The 21683-nt window shown below is 44.7% G+C and overlaps 2 protein-coding genes across 2 annotated transcripts; one reads left to right on the top strand and one right to left on the bottom strand.

Annotated features, from left to right (window-relative positions):
• Window positions 1–1080: 1080 nt before the first annotated feature.
• On the bottom strand, window positions 1081–5515 carry LOC5516657 (protein starmaker). The gene is made up of 5 exons (XM_001636674.3): window positions 5290–5515; window positions 4972–5090; window positions 4390–4468; window positions 3307–4107; window positions 1081–1809 (listed from the first exon to the last, which is right to left on the bottom strand). The coding sequence occupies exons 1-5, from the start codon at window positions 5381–5383 to the stop codon at window positions 1232–1234; spliced, it is 1671 nt and encodes a 556-aa protein (XP_001636724.3). The 5' UTR covers window positions 5384–5515; the 3' UTR covers window positions 1081–1231.
• Window positions 5516–5834: 319 nt separating this feature from the next.
• LOC5516669 lies at window positions 5835–17872 on the top strand. Its single transcript, XM_032386590.2, has 8 exons — window positions 5835–5948; window positions 6029–6076; window positions 7233–7451; window positions 8122–8407; window positions 9224–9434; window positions 10340–10540; window positions 16898–16999; window positions 17472–17872. The coding sequence occupies exons 1-8, from the start codon at window positions 5918–5920 to the stop codon at window positions 17736–17738; spliced, it is 1365 nt and encodes a 454-aa protein (XP_032242481.2). The 5' UTR covers window positions 5835–5917; the 3' UTR covers window positions 17739–17872.
• The last annotated feature ends 3811 nt before the right edge of the window (window positions 17873–21683 follow it).

The following is a 21683-nucleotide window of genomic DNA, read 5'->3' as shown; positions in this document are numbered from 1 at the left end:
AACAGGAATCCAGCAGGAATTAATTAAAAAATGATTACCACAGATGATCACATGTATGCTAGTTCATCCCTACATATAACTAATAGAAAAAAAGGTCAGAGTAGATTGCCCGAGGATCGAACCTCCTCAGATCAGATGAAACTTGAGGAAAAAATAGACCATACTTCCAGACATACGCTGAAACGCCGTATGGCAGCTAAAGCTTTACGGCTAGGCTGAAGATTTCGGCCCCAGCACCGCTATCTAGCGAATTGTACAACACAAAGGAACCTGAGGTACCCGCGCATTAATGGGGAGGCAATAACCAGGATCCCAGGCCTGTCTTAGTCGGTTACGCCACGCACAGCTCGCTGAGATATAGACTGAAAAATATCGGGGTCTTTTTCACGCTTCTGTCTCTTGGGAATTAACGTGTTGCTGTAGTAGTGTGGTAATTTCGTCATGCACAACACGCTGTGACCTAAAGCACAATATTACCGTCTTTAGCTTTTGGTTTTCCTTTATTTAGTCGCGCACGTGCATATGACATATTCGAAAAACAAGAAAAGTAAACTGAACTATGCTGAAATTTGCGCAATCTAAGGTGATGGTTCATGTGCTCATTTTAGAAGAAAGTGAAATATTTACGCCATTTTCTGGTGGCGTAGGGAGGGACTTCGCAAATGTCATATGTCACGCTAAAAAATTGCAAATAATGATACGATTCATGGAGCCCCGGGGTGAATGGATTTCAAAGGTAACTAAACCAATACCGAAATTTGCATGAGCAGGCCGGTAGCCAGGATTTTGAGCGGGGGAGGGGAGAGTGGCTGTTTACCATAAAGCGGACCATTTATCGTTCTAGCTGGCAGTGATAGACGTGATAAATATGATTTCACACGGACGGATCTAGCTTTGCGCTAAGGGGGGGGGGCTGGCTCAGTGAGAGGGGGAGGAGGTAATTTTTGTGCTACATATGGCTTTCTGGCAGCCCAAGGGGGGGGGGGGTTAAACGCCCTAAACCCTCCCCCTAAATCAGCTACTGTTTCATTCTGCCGTTTAGTAATCCTTAGCCTGATATTATAGTAGTAGCAATGGATGCTGAGTTAATAAATAGTTTATTTGTGAAATCTATTAGTTAAGTACGTTTGGAAGGAGATAAATGATGGCTGGATTAAGTAAGGCATGTATTCCAGAGTTTCTTCATCATTAACACGAGGGGCTTGTCTTCAAGGAAAAGAGGAAACATCGCTTAGTTAATGTCTAGTTCTTCTAGATCTTCTCGGTAGAAATCATCTTTATTCTCAGGATCAAAATCGTCGTCGACATTTGAGTCGACATCAGAGTTAATAGGATCGTAATTCAATTCGTCATCAATATCGTCAGGCATAAAGTCGTCTGCATTATTGGATTCGACACCATCGTCAATATCAGTTGAACCAAAAAAATCACCATCCACGTCATCGGGTACGGAATCTTCTTCAGATTTGTCAGACTTGAAATTTTCTCCGCTACTCTTGACAATATCCCACTCAGATTTGTCGTTAAAGTCGTCGTCAACATTATCGGACCCAAAGTTTATTGCGGTATTATAATCAGACAGGACGTCGTCACGATCTTGTTCAATGTCGTCCCGATTCTCTGGGCTTAGTTGGGACAAGTCGTCGACAGGCTCGGTGTCGCCAGCCATTATTTCTTGATCGTCGTCTTTCGGCGATTTCCCCACTAGTCTTTCTTTAACGTTGGCATCAGAATCGATTAAATCAGTGTTAACAGCACTAGAAGTGATCTTCTTATTCTCGGATGGTAAATTTGGCAGACTTACTCCTTCTGTTGGTAAAAATTGCAAACAATCAATTTTCATATCACACTTCCAAACTCATTACTTAGCTTTATAAATGTCTAGGGGCAAATACCAAATTGTTTATTTACAGCCCAGTAACAAGCATTCTGATCGGGTTTCCTGTAGTTGGTGATATAGCTATGACGTCACGAGGAGCCGTCTACCACATGGTTAATGGCACAGCACAAGAACTCTAATAAGAACACCAAATACCAGGCTGGTTTGTACGGTATTCATTCCTTTTCTATCTGCGCTGACCCAGGTGTCGCATTCAAGCAGAACCCTGAACTCTTTGCGTAAGCATTATGATGACGCATTTGTTTGCAGAAGTGTTTTAATAAGAAATTAAGGAGCGTCACAGGGCCATAGCAGACAGAGGTCACCCCCCCCCCCCCCCAAAATATTTCAAGAAAATACTTTCTGAATGTTCAGTAGGGGCGCGGTTTTGGTATCGCCCCCCCCCTTTCCCCTCTCCTCCATACATTTTGAGCTCTGCTACAGCTCTGCGCCGTCATTATTTGCCATGGTTTTGTGCATATATCATAAAATCTAGTCTTATTTCAACAATGTTTCATATCCAGAAAATTGAGCCCAAAATTGTCGTATTTGGCAAACGCGGTCACTTCCATATAAGGAAACTAATTTATTCCTTATTTGGAAAATCTGCATTATTCTTGTATTTTTTAAGGTCAGCGTACCCCAGGGGCTTCGTAAAGTTTATGACTTGTAACCAGAAGAGAAAAACAGTTACTGTGACAATCTTTAGTAAGTTGAGAAGGTCCCTGAAAAGAAACTAAGTTTCCTCGGTACCAGACCCCCAAAACGACAACGTTTTCTTCATATGCCTCCCAAAAGAGAGGTGAAAGCGACCACAATAGCCTTAACCCTAACCACGTGACCACCCTAGCCTTAACCCTAACCACGTGACCACCCTAGCCTTAACCCTGACAACGTGACCACCCTAGCCTTAACCCTAATCACGTGACCACCCTAGCCTTAACCCTAATCACGTGACCACCCTAGCCTTAATCCTGACAACGTGACCACCCTAGCCTTAACCCTAATCACGTGACCACCCTAGCCTTAACCCTGACAACGTGACCACCCTAGCCTTAACCCTGACAACGTGACCACCCTAGCCTTAACCCTGACAACGTGACCACCCTAGCCTTAACCCTGACAACGTGACCACCCTAGCCTTAACCCTAATCACGTGACCACCCTAGCCTTAACCCTAATCACGTGACCACCCTAGCCTTAATCCTGACAACGTGACCACCCTAGCTTTAACCCTAATCACGTGACCACCCTAGCCTTAACCCTGACAACGTGACCACCCTAGCCTTAACCCTGACAACGTGACCACCCTAGCCTTAACCCTGACAACGTGACCACCCTAGCCTTAACCCTAATCACGTGACCACCCTAGCCTTAACCCTGAAAACGTGACCACCCTAGCCTTAACCCTGACCCCTCTGACTCACCAGAAATGACATCACTGTGATCCGTTTGCTCCCCACTATCTGACTTTGACATTTCCTCGATTGTCTTTTCTTTCCCCCTAACAGAAGTGCTAGGTAGCAAGCGCTCAAGAGGTTTGTTGGGCTTGTCAGCAGTATCAGGTATGACGTCTTCTAAAACAGTGACCTCAGGGAAAATATAAAAGTCGTCTGCGACCTTAGGGTGGCTTTTCATTGGTGTTCGAATCGTTGGGCGCACCCGGTCTGTTTTATCACGCTCCCTTGTGCTTAGAAGGTGGGTGGGCTGGACTTTTCTGTCTTTCGGCAGATTCTGTGATTCCAAGACTTGAGGAACTTGGCTTGGTGCTTTTTTCACGTAATCATTTTCAAAGCTTTCAGGATTCTGCTCATCTTTCGTTTTGCCAAACTTGACTTGATTTCTCACTAGAGCACTTTCTTTAGCTCTAGATTGTTGTTGAATAGTTATCGGGTTCTTTGATGAACGAACATGAGATGTACGATCTTGTTTGTTTGTCGATTTCTTTTCGTTCTTTGACGAAGGCAAACGGATCTGTTCGACGTGACTTCGTTTGTAGCTCGGGCTAATACGCGATGGATGTCGCATTGAGCGACGAGCTCGATTTATACCTTCGTCTGCATCAACGATTTGTGATCTGCCAATCTCTAAATCATCATCATCTGTATCACTATCATCCTCACTATCCACAGCGCTCGAGATGTGTGATTCAGGGTACGGGCCGAATGTCTTAGTTACAAGGTTGTCTTGTAGAGGAACTTTGCGGAGAATGTCCAGGGAGTAGTCATCTGAATAAAACAGTAGGAGAAACGTAAACGAAACGTATTAACAAAAGAATACTCTTTAAACAATGTGGCAACAATCTAGTAGCCAGTCTATCGATATTGCTGATGATAGCGATAAAGTTGATGATGATGATGATGATTATGGTAATTATGATGACAGTGATGATATGATGACGATGATGATGATAATACTTGTGATCACAAAGTTGATGATGGATAATGATAATGATGGCAGTGACGCTCCATTAAGCTCAAATAGTGCATGACGTTAGAGAAGAAATTTACCTTCGTCGTCATAGAAATTAGGGGATCCTTCAAAGTTCACTGAGCCTCCCGCCGTGCTCCCAAAACCAGATGAAAATTCCTAAATATAAAGATTGTCACATCATATATTAGTACAGAGAAAGAATTCTCGGATTTGATAACTGTTTCATCGATTGGAGGAGACTGTGCTGTTCCCCATTCAAAGGGTAAAGGGTACCCCCCTCCCCCATGTTTATAAACTAGACACAAATCGCTATACAATAAATTCGCTTTACATGACCCGAGTCGATAGCGCATTAAAGATGCAATTACACATTATACTTCGACCCCCTCAACAAAGAAAAACAATTAAAACATGTCACATGCGACATGGTGGTTTTGAAACTCGTTGTAATAGATTAAATTACTCCAAATAGATTAAATTTACTACAAATATCTATATTTTCTTCCATTTTGCCTTTGTTTCCTTGTTTCTTAATTTGCCCCCTCTCCCGAGAGATGTTTTCCCTAGTTAAACTATTCCAAAGGGATTGGTAATAGGACTAGGGACGTTTTTTTCCTGTTATCGTGGGCTTGTCATGTGTGGTAATGCGTTGAGCTTACTCCGTAGTTATCTGGGTCGAATACTTCAGTCTCGTCCATGATCAAAGGTTCTTCAAGATCCTCCCATGCATCGCCACTGGAAAAGTCTTTCCCGGGGTTCTCGAGAATCATTTCTTTATCTATGACATTTGAAAGGGTAGTTCTTGTGACCATGTATATACCGCCGCAGAAACAAGGGCGGGGCAAATGGTTCTCGACTATTACTTTTATAAGAACTTTGGAAAATGTATTGCGTTTTTTCATTTTTTTTTCCTTTTTCGATGGCATCCTCAGAAACTAATAATCGAAGCCAGAATTATTTACTCTGCGTGTTCTTACCATCGGAGAGCTTTCCAAAATTTCTTGGTATCGGACCAGCAGAAGAGAGAACGAAGCATACAGCTAGTACCAGCCAAAGGGCAGATCGCCCCATGGCGAGAGTGTTAATTTAACTCTCTCCGCCTTCAAAAAGAGGATCTTCAAGACGGTTTATGGTTCACACTCGTGATCGGTTCCAGCTAATTGATGACGTCATACACGAAAATCTCGTACCCAGGCTCTTTTAGTCTGCTAGCGCATACTATTGCTGTGATTTAGTCGCTCAAACTCGAAAAAACGCGAAGAATTCATACAACTTTGATAAGCCTTCACTTATATTTGATAAAATGTATATAAAATATAAAATATATTTATTTTGTCCTCTAAGAACTGAAGTAAAAATATTAGAATTATGATAGACTTATGAAGGAAAACGAACTAACTTGCCTGAAGGGTCCTAGTAATCGGGGGTTCGACTAAAGATATTACTTGAAAGCTGTAGGAAATTTATTACTAAACCTATAAAGCAAGAAAAATCAAGTGAGAGTTTGAACGTTGCATTGAAAACCATCGGAAGCGTATCCCGCAAAGTCCCGCATCCCGCGGGTTCGGGACAAAACACTTCAGCCCGACTTCAGCACGATCCAAGATGGGGGCTGCAGCGAGTTGTGGGGGGAAAGGTATGATAGAAAACACTCCAGATTAAATGAATTACCCAACCGTATGCCTAATAAGAGCTTATGTGGTTATTCTCACAAAGGTATAGAAGTGAAAGACCAAATACCGACGTTCAAAATCGTGCTTGTTGGTAAGTTAGTTTATTATCAAGCTTCTCTTTCTTCGACTTCTTTGTGTACGACTTTGTAATCGATACTTTATAAAGTATTTCACATTGCTTGAGAATAAAGTTTATGAATTAGTTAGACGCAAGATATGCTATCAGTTTGATCATCTTGAAGAACCTTTTGCTCGCAAATTATGCCAATTTTACTCCAAACATGATGACATTACAACAGTAGGATTGTTTCCTTCGATACCGAAAAATGTCCGCTAGACTTCCTTCTTTTTAACTTACCTAGATGTTTGAGCACAAATCAATTTGGGTACAATTTAGGTACACCATTTCGAGAAAAAAATAGTTTTTTATTTGATATTGTATTTATTTATTCGCTGAAATCCAAGTAATATTTTATGACCCTGTTGGTGTGGGTATTTTGGAGATAAAAAAACATTAGTGTCAAGTGTACTTTATTCTGTCGATCAATCAGAATGTTAATATTCCCCTAAAGTAGTCCCTAAATAAATAATCTCACTCTACTATAGAAGTTATTTTAGAGCCGTTGTCGTAGAATTGATCTCTTAAATCTTTTTGAACAAATAAGTGCACTAAATTTTATTCTGCTTTAATAGGTGTTATTTTGACAGAAAACTGAATAATCATTTATTCATGATGTTCCATTTCCGAGGGTTTAGTGCCAATTAAGAATATTTTATTGCTTGAAAATTAATTTTCTCAACAATGTTATTCATTCCCACTTTTTTTTCATTCTACTTATTTACTTATATTCTGTATATCTACAAAACAAAAATGTATCAATCAGTGGGGATGGGGTGGGGTGTCAATCAGTGGGGGTGGGGTGGGGTGTCAATCAGTGGGGATGGGGTGGGGTGTCAATCAGTGGGGGTGGGGTGTCAATCAGTTGGGGTGGGGTGGGGTGTCAATCAGTGGGGATGGGGTGGGGTGTCAATCAGTCGGGGTGGGGTGGGGTGTCAATCAGTGGGGATGGGGTGGGGTGTCAATCAGTGGGGGTGGGGTGGGGGGTGGATTGTCTGCTTCCAGTTGGGAAAATTTGGAAAAGAAAAGATGGTCAATATAACGAATGTATAGCAAAGACTTACGTATCTTTTCTCAGTTTTCTCAATTTTCAATGCCATTACTCTTTTATTGCTCTGTATTATCATAGGTGACCCTGAAGTTGGAAAGACCAGTATCTTCCTGCGCTTTACTAAAAACCAATTTGACTACAGTTATCAACCCAGTATGTCTGTCAGCATCGGGAACATTGTTCGTAAGGTCAATATACCATATGAAGTCATTGTGTCTGTCATACTGTGGGACCTTCCAGGCAGGGAAGAAATGGATCTTCGCCGCAGCTATTACAAGGATGTTGATGCTGCTATTGGTGAGTCTACAATATGTTTATGTTGAACTCTGTCATTGCTGATGTTTATATAGACAACATCAATTCTCTTTTTTATAGACCTATTTTAAGAAAGTCTTTATTGGGAATCATCTTGCACAATACAAAGCTATCTTCATTGGCAGCAGTGAACAATTTATGTCCATTCGTAGGGAAAAAGCACACTATCATGGAGTCGAATTGAATGAGTACAGCTAAAGTAATAAAGCTGAACAGTTTTATAAAGAAACTATTCACTTGAATTAAAAAAATCATGACAGAATATAAATGTCTAATAAAATGCGAGGTAAAACCTAATCTAGACGTCACTGTCACACATTTCCAACAAGAAGTCACAAAGATTTTGTGACCAGGGCACATACAGTAGGCAAGCGGCTAGTACCTGCTCACTTTATCCAAATTAAATAATGGCGTAATAAGGTTGAATTATTTATCTTCCAAATAAGGTACACTATGCTGCCACATAGTTTACACAATCAAGACTTTTTTAAAGACGATGTTTTTGTACTTTTTAATTTGCCATATACATGTGATAAAGTTACACCCGACCTTTGTCAGTGTTTTAGAGATATTCTTTAACATATACTCTTTAACTACATGTGATGTTGTGTTGTGTTTTTGCTTCTGCCTCTAATAAACAATTCTATCACAGTTGTAGTTGACATGGATGATTTAGACAGTATAACTTTAGCTGGAACTTGGAAACAAGATATCATAAACAATGCTGTATTTACTGGGAAGTCAGAAAACCCTAATACAATGAACTCTGATGGTAAGAAAGACGTTGCCAAGTCTATACCAATTTTATTGGTGGGCAATAAGGCTGACAAGCTCAAGTTATTGACTGGCGATGAGGACAGTGTGTCTGGTTATGACGGGCCAACTGAGATGATGAAGATATTGGAGCAGGCAGCAATACAACATGGGTTTGTAGGAAGGTGAGCTTGTTAAGGTGGTATTGGTAACAAGTTTAGCCCTAGTGCACAGTCCTAATACCCTAGTGCACCAACAGAATACTTATTTTCATTCATGCATGCCTGTCAACTCTCCTACATTAGGTGGAAGTCTCAAGATTTTGGACAGGTTGAGCACCAGATCTTCCGCTTTTTAGTGATTTTTATTGCTTCCGAAAAATTATTCTACGGAAAATCAACATTTTGCCTATTTTCTGTTCAAATAATTAAAACAATAATTCCCTTGATTAGCGCAATTTATCTAACACCCTTGTGATATCTATAAGTTGATTTCTGCGCGAGAGCTTTCAGTACAGCAAATGCATGTAAAGGGTATACCCACCCCTCCTCCAAAAAGAATATACCCAACCCCTCCCCCACAAAACACTCTTAATATTTGAGGTTTTCTGGTGTTGACAGGTATGTTCATGGGCCATGCAGACAGACCTGTAGCTGGGGGAGGTTCAGGGCTTTGGAAAAACAACCCCACTCAAATTAAAGATCAGCTCCAATAAAAGACAACTGTGATCTAGGAGGAAATATGTAGAGCAATAGTTTGCCAAATGGGTGAACTTTTTCCAACTCCTCCGTCAAAATCTTGGCCATGGGATAGATATAAATTCTCTTTCATTGAGCCCCCTTCCTTTTGCTCATGCTAGCTACATTCTCACCCCTAAGCCACCTCTGTTAAGATATGCAGCATGGCCAATAATATTGTCAATAAATACTTCTAAATAATGATAGAGCTGTTAGTCTATGAAGTCACTAAATCCTATTTTTCTTTACCCTTTGCTAAACTAGTGTGACAGTATCTGCGAAGGAGAGTGATGGCAGTGTCCACGCAGCCATTCAGTCTCTCATCCGACATATGCTACAGAAGAGACACCAGCAGAAGAAAGGAGGGCTTTTCAGTGGGGACAAAACAATTGAGGAGAAGAAGTTTGTAACAATCAGTCCTTATGATGAGGAGAAACCAGAGTTTATTCCTCTCCTCAACACCAAGATATCAGAGGTGAGAGAGAAAAAGGGGCAGTAAATAGTCTTGGTAAGTGTGCAAACACTGCATTATTTTTTGGGTGAACAAGTGGCTAAAATTACTTTCTGTTCCCTGTTCTGAGCAGTGGGTATTTAGAACAAAAGCAAAAGGGTTAGACAATAATATATGGCAGGCACTTCATTTTGAAAAGGTACTTAGTATACCTGGCAGAGCGGTGCACAGTCATAGGTATCATAGACAAGGCGGAAAAACCTGGAAAATCAGCAATTCGAGATAGAGAGAGAGAAAGAAGACACAATTTCTTACAATGGCCATTGGTTCCTTGTATTCCGGACTGATTTTTGAAACACAAAAAACGTGAGGCCGAAATGCAAATAACCAGATTTTTGCTTTTTAAGATATTTTTTTCCTTGAACAACCTTTGTGCTATGTATGAGCTCAGGGACAAAAAGCTCAAATTTCAATGACACTTTACAAAAAGTCGCATCAATTTAAAAAAAGTCGCATTTGATATTTTGTTTGCTATTACTCACTGAGGACTTTTTTGAGAATTTTCCGCCTTATTAGATCTGAAATAAGCTTATTTGAAGCGTTAAGTCATGTTTTTCCGTCATGTCGGTATCATACCAAAAGGGGGAAGTATTTGACAATCCTTGAATGAGCCTGTATGAAAAGTCTTGAGTACCAGGCTTGATGCCAGGGGGGTTCAGAGAACCAACACCATTGACTGGAGGGTCTGCTGAAAGAAAATTAAGTACCACTGTGTGCTACATGTAGGAGGAGATATCTAAGAGAAAATGGTTGAAAGGGTAACTGAACTTCCTGCACAAACTCCTGGCTAGGGGCATGAATACTCTCTTGACCATGCCTCAGATGGCACTTTAAGAATTTATTAAATTTCTGGAGTTTTTTTCTTTCAGTTTGATGTGTTTTTTGCTGACTGTAACCAGCCAATAGAAACCATAGAAAATACAAGTACTGCCCTTATAGAGTCCATGGCAAACTTCAAGAGGGCATGCTCAGTGGCCGGGGTAACATCCACAGGGAAGGCGTCACTGGAGGAGTGCATTGGTGGGCTGAAGGAACTCATCAGAACCGATGATGATGAGGAAGGACTGGAGGTATGTCATGGGAACTGTTGGGTAAGGGGGCAAAAGAGTTAGAGTTGAAGGGTAGGGGTGGTGAAAGAAGGGGAAATGGTTAGAATGGGGTACAGGTAGTAGAGGTATGAGGGAAACTAGAGGGAATAGGGGTAGGGCAAGGGATACAGTAATTTGGGTGTAGGATAGGGGTAAAGGGAGCCGGGGGTTGGGAAAGGGGTACAGGTAGTAAGGGTAGGACAGGGGTACAGGTACTAGATGTAGGATAGGGGTACAGGTACTAGGGGTAGGAAAGGGGTACATGTACTAGGGGTATAATAGGGTACAGGTAGTAGGGGTAGGACAGGGGTACAGGTAGTAAGGGTAGGACAGGGGTACAGGTACTAGGGGTAGGACAGGGGTATAGGTAGTAGGGGTAGGACAGGGGTACAGGTAGTAAGGGTAGGACAGGGGTACAGGTAGTAGGGGTAGGACAGGGGTACAGGTAGTAAGGGTAGGACAGGGGTACAGGTACTAGGGGTAGGACAGGGGTATAGGTAGTAGGGGTAGGACAGGGGTACAGGTAGTAAGGGTAGGACAGGGGTACAGGTAGTAAGGGTAGGACAGGGGTACAGGTACTAGGGGTAGGACAGGGGTATAGGTAGTAAGGGTAGGATAGGGGTACAGGAACTAGGGGTAGGACAGGGGTACAGGTAGTAAGGGTAGGATAGGGGTACAGGTAGTAAGGGTAGGACAGGGGTACAGGTACTAGGGGTAGGACAGGGGTACAGGTACTAGGGGTAGGACAGGGGTACAGGTAGTAAGGGTAGGATAGGGGTACAGGTAGTAAGGGTAGGACAGGGGTATAGGTAGTAAGGGTAGGATAGGGGTACAGGAACTAGGGGTAGGACAGGGGTACAGGTAGTAAGGGTAGGATAGGGGTACAGGTAGTAAGGGTAGGACAGGGGTACAGGTACTAGGGGTAGGACAGGGGTACAGGTAGTAAGGGTAGGATAGGGGTACAGGTAGTAAGGGTAGGACAGGGGTACAGGTACTAGGGGTAGGACAGGGGTACAGGTACTAGGGGTAGGACAGGGGTATAGGTAGTAAGGGTAGGATAGGGGTACAGGAACTAGGGGTAGGACAGGGGTACAGGTAGTAAGGGTAGGATAGGGGTACAGGTAGTAAGGGTAGGACAGGGGTACAGGTACTAGGGGTAGGACAGGGGTACAGGTACTAGGGGTAGGACAGGGGTACAGGTAGTAAGGGTAGGACAGGGGTACAGGTAGTAGGGGTAGGATAGGGGTACAGGTAGTAGGGGTAGGACAGGGGTACAGGTAGTAAGGGTAGGACAGGGGTACAGGAACTAGGGGTAGGACAGGGGTACAGGTAGTAGGGGTAGGATAGGGGTACAGGTAGTAAGGGTAGGACAGGGGTACAGGTAGTAAGGGTAGGACAGGGGTACAGGTAGTAAGGGTAGGACAGGGGTACAGGTAGTAGGGGTAGGATAGGGGTACAGGAACTAGGGGTAGGACAGGGGTACAGGTAGTAGGGGTAGGACAGGGGTACAGGTAGTAAGGGTAGGATAGGGGTACAGGTAGTCAGGGTAGGATAGGGGTACAGGTACTAGGGGTAGGACAGGGGTACAGGTAGTAGGGGTAGGATAGGGGTACAGGTAGTAAGGGTAGGACAGGGGTACAGGTAGTAAGGGTAGGACAGGGGTACAGGTAGTAAGGGTAGGACAGGGGTACAGGTAGTAAGGGTAGGACAGGGGTACAGGAACTAGGGGTAGGACAGGGGTACAGGTAGTAAGGGTAGGATAGGGGTACAGGTACTAGGGGTAGGACAGGGGTACAGGTAGTAAGGGTAGGACAGGGGTACAGGAACTAGGGGTAGGACAGGGGTACAGGTAGTAAGGGTAGGACAGGGGTACAGGAACTAGGGGTAGGACAGGGGTACAGGTAGTAAGGGTAGGATAGTGGTACAGGAACTAGGGGTAGGACAGGGGTACAGGTAGTAGGGTTAGGATAGGGGTACAGGAACTAGGGGTAGGACAGGGGTAAAGGTAGTAAGGGTAGGACAGGGGTATAGGTAGTAGGGGTAGGACAGGGGTAAAGGTAGTAAGGGTAGGACAGGGGTACAGGAACTAGGGGTAGGACAGTGGTACAGGTAGTAGGGGTAGGATAGGGGTACAGGAACTAGGGGTAGGACAGGGGTAAAGGTAGTAAGGGTAGGACAGGGGTACAGGTAGTAGTGGTAGGACAGGGGTACATGTAGTAAGGGTAGGACAGGGGTACAGGAACTAGGGGTAGGACAGGGGTATAGGTAGTAGGGTTAGGATAGGGGTACAGGAACTAGGGGTAGGACAGGGGTATAGGTAGTAGGGGTAGGACAGGGGTACAGGTAGTAGGGGTAGGACAGGGGTAAAGGTAGTAAGGGTAGGACAGGGGTATAGGTAGTAGGGGTAGGACAGGGGTAAAGGTAGTAAGGGTAGGACAGGGGTATAGGTAGTAGGGGTAGGACAGGGGTAAAGGTAGTAAGGGTAGGACAGGGGTACAGGAACTAGGGGTAGGACAGTGGTACAGGTAGTAGGGGTAGGATAGGGGTACAGGAACTAGGGGTAGGACAGGGGTAAAGGTAGTAAGGGTAGGACAGGGGTACAGGTAGTAGTGGTAGGACAGGGGTACATGTAGTAAGGGTAGGACAGGGGTACAGGAACTAGGGGTAGGACAGGGGTATAGGTAGTAAGGGTAGGACAGGGGTACAGGTAGTAGGGGTAGGACAGGGGTACAGGTAGTAAGGGTAGGACAGGGGTACAGGTAGTAAGGGTAGGACAGGGGTACAGGTAGTAAGGGTAGGACAGGGGTACAGGTAGTAAGGGTAGGACAGGGGTACATGTAGTAAGGGTAGGACAGGGGTACAGGAACTAGGGGTAGGACAGTGGTACAGGTAGTAGGGGTAGGATAGGGGTACAGGAACTAGGGGTAGGACAGGGGTACAGGTAGTAGGGGTAGGATAGGGGTACAGGTAGTAGGGGTAGGACAGGGGTACAGGTAGTAGGGGTAGGATAGGGGTACAGGAACTAGGGGTAGGACAGGGGTACAGGTAGTAGGGGTAGGATAGGGGTACAGGTAGTAGGGGTAGGACAGGGGTACAGGTAGTAGGGGTAGGACAGGGGTATAGGTAGTAGGGGTAGGATAGGGGTACAGGTAGTAGGGGTAGGACAGGGGTACAGGTAGTAAGGGTAGGACAGGGGTACAGGTAGTAAGGGTAGGACAGGGGTATAGGTAGTAGGGGTAGGACAGGGGTACAGGTAGTAAGGGTAGGACAGGGGTACAGGTAGTAGGGGTAGGACAGGGGTACAGGTAGTAAGGGTAGGACAGTGGTACAGGTAGTAGGGGTAGGATAGGGGTACAGGAACTAGGGGTAGGACAGGGGTAAAGGTAGTAAGGGTAGGACAGGGGTACAGGTAGTAAGGGTAGGACAGGGGTACAGGTAGTAGGGGTAGGATAGGGGTACAGGTAGTAGGGGTAGGATAGGGGTACAGGTAGTAGGGGTAGGACAGGGGTACAGGAACTAGGGGTAGGACAGTGGTACAGGTAGTAGGGGTAGGATAGGGGTACAGGAACTAGGGGTAGGACAGGGGTACAGGTAGTAGGGGTAGGATAGGGGTACAGGTAGTAGGGGTAGGACAGGGGTACAGGTAGTAGGGGTAGGACAGGGGTACAGGTAGTAGGGGTAGGACAGGGGTACATGTAGTAAGGGTAGGACAGGGGTACAGGAACTAGGGGTAGGACAGGGGTACAGGTAGTAAGGGTAGGATAGGGGTACAGGTAGTAGGGGTAGGATAGGGGTACAGGTAGTAGGGGTAGGATAGGGGTACAGGTACTAGGGGTAGGACAGGGGTATAGGTAGTAAGGGTAGGATAGTGGTACAGGTAGTAGGGGTAGGACAGGGGTACAGGTAGTAAGGGTAGGACAGGGGTACAGGTAGTAAGGGTAGGATAGGGGTACAGGTAGTAGGGGTAGGATAGGGGTACAGGTACTAGGGGTAGGACAGGGGTATAGGTAGTAAGGGTAGGATAGGGGTACAGGTAGTAAGGGTAGGACAGGGGTACAGGTAGTAAGGGTAGGATAGGGGTACAGGTAGTAGGGGTAGGACAGGGGTACAGGTAGTAGGGGTAGGACAGGGGTACAGGTAGTAGGGGTAGGACAGGGGTACATGTAGTAAGGGTAGGACAGGGGTACATGTAGTAAGGGTAGGACAGGGGTACAGGAACTAGGGGTAGGACAGGGGTATAGGTAGTAAGGGTAGGATAGGGGTACAGGTAGTAAGGGTAGGACAGGGGTACAGGTAGTAAGGGTAGGATAGGGGTACAGGTAGTAGGGGTAGGACAGGGGTACAGGAACTAGGGGTAGGACAGGGGTACAGGTAGTAAGGGTAGGACAGGGGTACAGGTAGTAAGGGTAGGATAGGGGTACAGGTAGTAGGGGTAGGATAGGGGTACAGGTAGTAGGGGTAGGATAGGGGTACAGGTACTAGGGGTAGGACAGGGGTATAGGTAGTAAGGGTAGGATAGGGGTACAGGTAGTAGGGGTAGGACAGGGGTACAGGAACTAGGGGTAGGACAGTGGTACAGGTAGTAGGGGTAGGATAGGGGTACAGGAACTAGGGGTAGGACAGGGGTACAGGTAGTAGGGGTAGGATAGGGGTAGGATAGGGGTACAGGTAGTAGGGGTAGGACAGGGGTACAGGTAGTAGGGGTAGGACAGGGGTACAGGTAGTAGGGGTAGGACAGGGGTACATGTAGTAAGGGTAGGACAGGGGTACAGGAACTAGGGGTAGGACAGGGGTACAGGTAGTAAGGGTAGGACAGGGGTACAGGTAGTAAGGGTAGGATAGGGGTACAGGTAGTAGGGGTAGGATAGGGGTACAGGTAGTAGGGGTAGGATAGGGGTACAGGTAGTAAGGGTAGGACAGGGGTACAGGTAGTAGGGGTAGGACAGGGGTAAAGGTAGTAGGGGTAGGACAGGGGTAAAGGTAGTAAGGGTAGGACAGGGGTACAGGTAGTAGGGGTAGGATAGGGGTACAGGTAGTAGGGGTAGGATAGGGGTACAGGTAGTAAGGGTAGGACAGGGGTACAGGTAGTAGGGGTAGGACAGGGGTATAGGTAGTAAGGGTAGGACAGGGGTACAGGTAGTAAGGGTAGGACAGGGGTACAGGTAGTAGGGGTAGGATAGGGGTACAGGTAGTAGGGGTAGGACAGGGGTAAAGGTAGTAAGGGTAGGACAGGGGTATAGGTAGTAAGGGTAGGACAGGGGTACAGGTAGTAAGGGTAGGACAGGGGTATAGGTAGTAGGGGTAGGACAGGGGTACAGGTAGTAAGGGTAGGACAGGGGTACAGGTAGTAAGGGTAGGATAGGGGTACAGGTAGTAGGGGTAGGACAGGGGTACAGGTAGTAAGGGTAGGACAGGGGTACAGGTAGTAAGGGTAGGACAGGGGTACAGGTAGTAGGGGTAGGACAGGGGTATAGGTAGTAAGGGTAGGACAGGGGTACAGGTAGTAAGGGTAGGATAGGGGTACAGGTAGTAGGGGTAGGACAGGGGTACAGGTAGTAAGGGTAGGACAGGGGTATAGGTAGTAGGGGTAGGATAGGGGTATAGGTAGTAGGGGTAGGACAGGGGTATAGGTAGTAAGGGTAGGATAGGGGTACAGGTAGTAGGGGTAGGACAGGGGTACAGGTACTAGGGGTAGGACAGGGGTACAGGTAGTAAGGGTAGGACAGGGGTACAGGTAGTAAGGGTAGGATAGGGGTACAGGTAGTAGGGGTAGGACAGGGGTACAGGTAGTAGGGGTAGGACAGGGGTACAGGTAGTAAGGGTAGGACAGGGGTACAGGTAGTAAGGGTAGGACAGGGGTACAGGTAGTAAGGGTAGGATAGGGGTACAGGTAGTAAGGGTAGGACAGGGGTACAGGTAGTAAGGGTAGGACAGGGGTACAGGTAGTAAGGGTAGGACAGGGGTACAGGTAGTAAGGGTAGGACAGGGGTACAGGTAGTAAGGGTAGGATAGGGGAACAGGTACTAGGGGTAGGACAGGGGTACAGGAACTAGGGGTAGGGCAGGAGTAGAGGGAGTGGAGGTAGGGGAAGGGGTACAGGTATTGGGGATAGAATAGGGGTAGAGGGAGCGTGGACAAAGTGAGTGAGGGTAAGGCTAGGGTAGGAGTAGGGGCAGTACAGGTGGTAGGGGTAGGATAGGGAAGAGGTAATAGGGGTTTCGGCAAAGGGTACAGGTACATAAGGGTAGGATGGTGACCTAGCTTGTTCAGGGTCTTTAGCTTTATTTTCACATAACATCTGTGCCTACTATCATTTGGTTGACTGCTAGTTTTCTGCAGGCTCATGATGATGGAGGGTACATAAAGCTCTTAATCAAGGAGGATGAGGTTAAGGATGTCCCAGGCCCGGTCAGTAGAGTACTCAAGACGTTCCACAATGAGGTATGTTATCAACATTTCTATTTGCAGATCCAGCATTACTTATTATAAGAGAGAATACTAGTTTGCCATCTATTTTGGATAATTCAGAAAATTTTTATAATCCATTGAACATTAGAAATACTTCACACAACGGCACGAGGTACACTGGGTAGGCTTGCACTTAATGCGTTCTGCCCCCATAAACCAGAGCCAGCTAGCAGCCTAGCAGAACACCAATACAATAAAATATAGCAGGAGGTAAATGTTGGATAGTGGACAAATGATCGGTATGTTGGCTTTTGGCTGCCGTGGACTTCTTAAAATTTACCACGAGCTTAGTGGGAGGGGGGAATTGGCTCCAATAGATCGTTCTAGAACTTTTAGCCCAAAATGGAGCGGTCCTTCTTGGTCCACCGCTAGTCATACCCCATATCCAATTTGTTTTTGACCACGCCCATCTTTAAATATCTCATCCTTTATATTCCCCTTTCAGCTTTGCCAGTCATCAAAGAAGGTCTTGTCTAACTGTCCTGTGGCCCACAACAGGCTCAAGGAAACTCAGCAAAAAATCGACAAGCTCCGTGTATCTGCTTTCGACCGCGCAATGGCCAGCGGAATGTCCCAGAGGCGCGCCCGCGCCGCACTTGCAAACATCGACGCCAATTGCAACCGAATCCGCGAAGCTATAGCAACCGCCATGGAGTCCATGACAGCAGTAGAGAACGATTACAAGAAAATTAAGGCGGCAATGCTATGGTAACCGTTGCCAGAACAACTACTGAGTAGTCCTGGGTGCCAGATTGTTGTCGCTCCCAGTAACCCGATGTGTACGTAATGCTGTGCTTGGTGACATGACGGAAAAACCTGGAAAACGCGCAATTCCAGATAGAGAGAGAAAACACAATTTCTTACAATGGCTATAGGTTCCTTGTATTACGGACTGATCTTAAAACACAAATAACGTGAGGCCGAAGTGCACATAGCCAGATTTTGGAATTTTAAGATATTTTTTTCTTGATCATCATTGCCCTGTGTATCAGTTCAGGGACGAAAAGCTCAAATTTCAATGACACTTTACAAAAAAGTGGCATCAATTTAAAAAAACGTCGCACTTGATATTTTGCTTACTATAAGTTACTAAGTACTCAGAGAAATTCTCCGCCTTATTCGATATGAAATGGGCTTATTTGAAGCGTCACGTCATGTTTTTCGGTCATGTCATGTTTTTCCGTCACGTCATGTTTTTCCGTCACGTCATGTTTTTCCGTCACGTCATGTTTTTCCGTCACGTCATATTTTTCCGTCACGTCATGTTTTTCCGTCACGTCATGTTTTTCCGTCACGTCATGTTTTTCCGTCACGTCATGTTTTTCCGTCACGTCATGTTTTCCCGTCACGTCATGTTTTTCCGTCACGTCATGTTTTTCCGTCACGTCATGTTTTTCCGTCACGTCATGTTTTTCCGTCACGTCATGTTTTCCCGTCATGTAGTGTTTGGTATTACTGCAGGCAGCAGCAGCGCCTGGCACCAGCCAGGCGCGCTAGTATAACTTTTTCTAGTTGTCGTACATTGTTTTACTATAATATTCGTAGCAATTTTTACCAACTTTTGCTGACAAAACTCGTTAGGTTTAAACCTGCATAGTAAATGGTATGAAAATGTCCACAAAAAACAGCAATATGCCGTCCGGGCCATTACGCTGATCACATATTCTTCAACTCAAGTTCACAAATACAATGTCGTCCCATCAGAATATTTGCATGTTATTTATGAGATGTTTATAAACGTTTACCTCAACTAGGATCGTATCTCGTACTAGCGGTATAAACGCGTATGGACGGTAGTATTTTTTTAATCACACGGACATTACTGGATGTTTGTATTTTATTGGTCACGTTTTGATCGAGGTAGTCGTACTTTATTTTCCTGCAGGCCGGGTGTGTAAATATTTATCCAGTTTTGTTCCAATGATTCCCGCTTGCGAATATAGTGAGGAAGCGAGAGGTATGTATAGATGTTAAGCTGTATTATAGTTTTTAATATGTACATAACAAATGCACGGTATTTTTCTAGCATGAATATCTTCTTGAATAAAATATGAAAATTGTGTAATTCTGATACCTCAGTACCGAGCCTACTGGATATAAAGTGGTGTTGAGCGACGATGATTTTACAATGATATTTGTGGTGGTGATGATGATGATTGTAGTGATTCTATGATGATTTGTGATGGTGGTGGTGATGATGATGATGATGGTAGTGATGTTATGATTATTTGTGGTTGTGATGATGATGATGGTAGTGATTCTATGATGATTTGTGATGGTGGTGATGATGATGATGATGATGATGATGATGATGATGGTAGTGATGTTATAATGATTTGTGATGTTGATGATGGTTGGTGTTGTTATGATGATGTTTGTGCTGGTGTTGATGTTATGGTAATGTTTGTAATGGTGGTGTTGGTGGCGATTTTATGATGATTTGTGATGGTGGTAATGAGGATGGTTGGTGTTGTTATGATGTTTGTAATGATGGTGGTAGTGGCGATTTTATGATGATTTATGATGTTGATAATGATGTTGATGTTATGATGCTTGTGACGGTGGTGGTGATGTTATGATAATGTTTGTGTTAGGATGATGTTTGTGATGGTAGTGATGGCGGCGTTGATGATGGTGATGTGGATTTCTAATATTGCGGGCAGACTAGCTAACTAGTCCAATATTCTGAAAAAAAGTCGTGCATAAATTTGTCAGTGTATCGGGCGCGGGTTCTATGGTGGCTGTATAGAATGTCTTTGGTGATGTAGATAATGTTGCTGACAATGCTGGTGATCATTATGTTATTATGTTGACTCTGATGATGCCGATGATGATGGTGAAGATGATGAGAGTGATGGTGGTGATGATGATGATGGTGGTGGTGATGATGATGATGATGATGGTGGTGATGATGATGATGATGATGGTGAAGATGATGATGATGATGATAGTGATGATGATGATGATGATGATGCTGATGATGATGGTGAAAATGATGATAGTGATGATGATGATGATGATGATGGTGATGGTGGTGATGATGATTATGATAGTGTTGATTTTGGCGACGATGTTAGATGATGGGATGATGATGATGATGATATGATGTTGGTGAAGATGATGATAGTGATGATGATGATGATGGTGGTGGTGGTGGTGGTGGTGGTGATGATGATGATGATAGTGTTGATTTTGGCGACGATGTTAGATGATGGGATGATGATGATGATGGTGGTGGTGGTGATGATGATGATATGATGTTGGTGAAGATGATGATAGTGATGATGATGATGATGATGATGCTGTTGCTGATAATTGTGTGGTGATGGTTTGTGAAGACTGCTAACCAAATGATCGGAGCGAGAGCTACTAGTTCACGTAACAGCCGAATGCCAATCAACAAGTCTAACTCTTGTGAACGTTGCACATATGAACTCGAAAATAGACTTCAAAGTGCCTTTTAATCTTTATTCCTTATTTGTTTCCTAACGTATACCATTGTCGCTGACTTTTCACTTTGCCTTGCTCGCTACAAACACACAAAATACTTCCCTGACAGATAGCATCAGTTTTTTTTATTTCACATATCGTATAGCAGTGCCGTAGCAGGCTTTGAAATATTGGAGGAACACAATACATACATATTAAGAGAATATAAGGGGCACAGCCACTCCCCTACTGGTCCTTTTTTTAATATTTGAGGGGGGCGATCACGTGCCCGTAGTGCCCCACCCAATGCTACGGCCCTGGATAGTCCATATAGTATAAGTTAGTTCAACAAACGGAGCGCGTATCCGGGAAAAAATTTAACGCGAAATAAAACACTAAGCTTTGTCGTAAAAAGAATGAAGAAATCAGGCCCTTACCCAGGGAGGGGGAGGGGTACAGGGGGTGCGAACGCACCCCCCACCCCCCCACACACACACACAACGGCCAAAGGTCCACTTTCCGTTCTCAATAGACGTGCTATTTGTAGACAAAACTATATAAGGCATCTGCTAGATCACTCCGGTATGTAGCCAAATCAGACAAAAAACGTCCCGTGGAGACACTGCAAAGGCATGGTCAGATTTTTATCGGAGAAATCCATTCCCACCCGGATAACATTAGGTCCACTTTTTCGGATTTCGCACCCCCCCCCCAAAAAAAAGTCCTGGGTACGGGGGCCTGGACGTACAGCTTCTACTTAACGTACTATAAACTTTTGACCTGTTTACGTTAGTAGGTGTGAATATGTGGAGCCGCACCTAGATTCAAGGGTAGCCAGGTAGGGCGAATCGAAGCACCACACCTCCTGATCCCAGGACTATGACAGTATCCCAGAATGTATTCCTCCTCTTTTTACTTTGTAAAAAAGCTACTAGATTCTATAACTCGTGTAGAAATTCGTATTTTCTTGTACTATAAAGCAAACTTTGATATCAAATCTTTCAATTTTTATGAAGAAAAATATACCACAGCAAGATCTCCGTTATCTAAATTAAACTGATTAAGACAATTTTATCTTATTAAGACTTTTTGCACCAAAAGAACTCATGGAATTAAGGGTTTTGCAGCAATTGGGCATACAATATTATAATCACTATAATATCGGGGATTAGTACTGAAAATGTCCAAGCGAGTGGCGGAAAAAGTAAATTTTCTAAGTATTTGGTTG

This window comes from Nematostella vectensis, chromosome 14 (assembly GCF_932526225.1).
Source record: "Nematostella vectensis chromosome 14, jaNemVect1.1, whole genome shotgun sequence".
NCBI classification, from domain to species: domain Eukaryota; kingdom Metazoa; phylum Cnidaria; class Anthozoa; order Actiniaria; family Edwardsiidae; genus Nematostella; species Nematostella vectensis.
Note: the sequence above shows the minus strand (reverse complement) of the source record. Positions and strands in the feature narration are given on the sequence as shown.

Coding starts and splice junctions, on each gene's coding strand:
- LOC5516669 (XM_032386590.2), top strand. CDS start 5,918: ATGGGGGCTGCAGCGAGTTGTGGGGGGAAAG. Junction 7,452..8,121: donor GGATGTTGATGCTGCTATTG/GTGAGTCTACAA, acceptor ATTCTATCACAG/TTGTAGTTGACATGGATGAT. Junction 17,000..17,471: donor TCAAGACGTTCCACAATGAG/GTATGTTATCAA, acceptor TTCCCCTTTCAG/CTTTGCCAGTCATCAAAGAA.
- LOC5516657 (XM_001636674.3), bottom strand. CDS start 5,383: ATGGGGCGATCTGCCCTTTGGCTGGTACTAGCTGTATGCTTCGTTCTC. Junction 4,469..4,971: donor TCGACCCAGATAACTACGGA/GTAAGCTCAACG, acceptor CTTTATATTTAG/GAATTTTCATCTGGTTTTGG. Junction 4,108..4,389: donor TAATTTCTATGACGACGAAG/GTAAATTTCTTC, acceptor TGTTTTATTCAG/ATGACTACTCCCTGGACATT.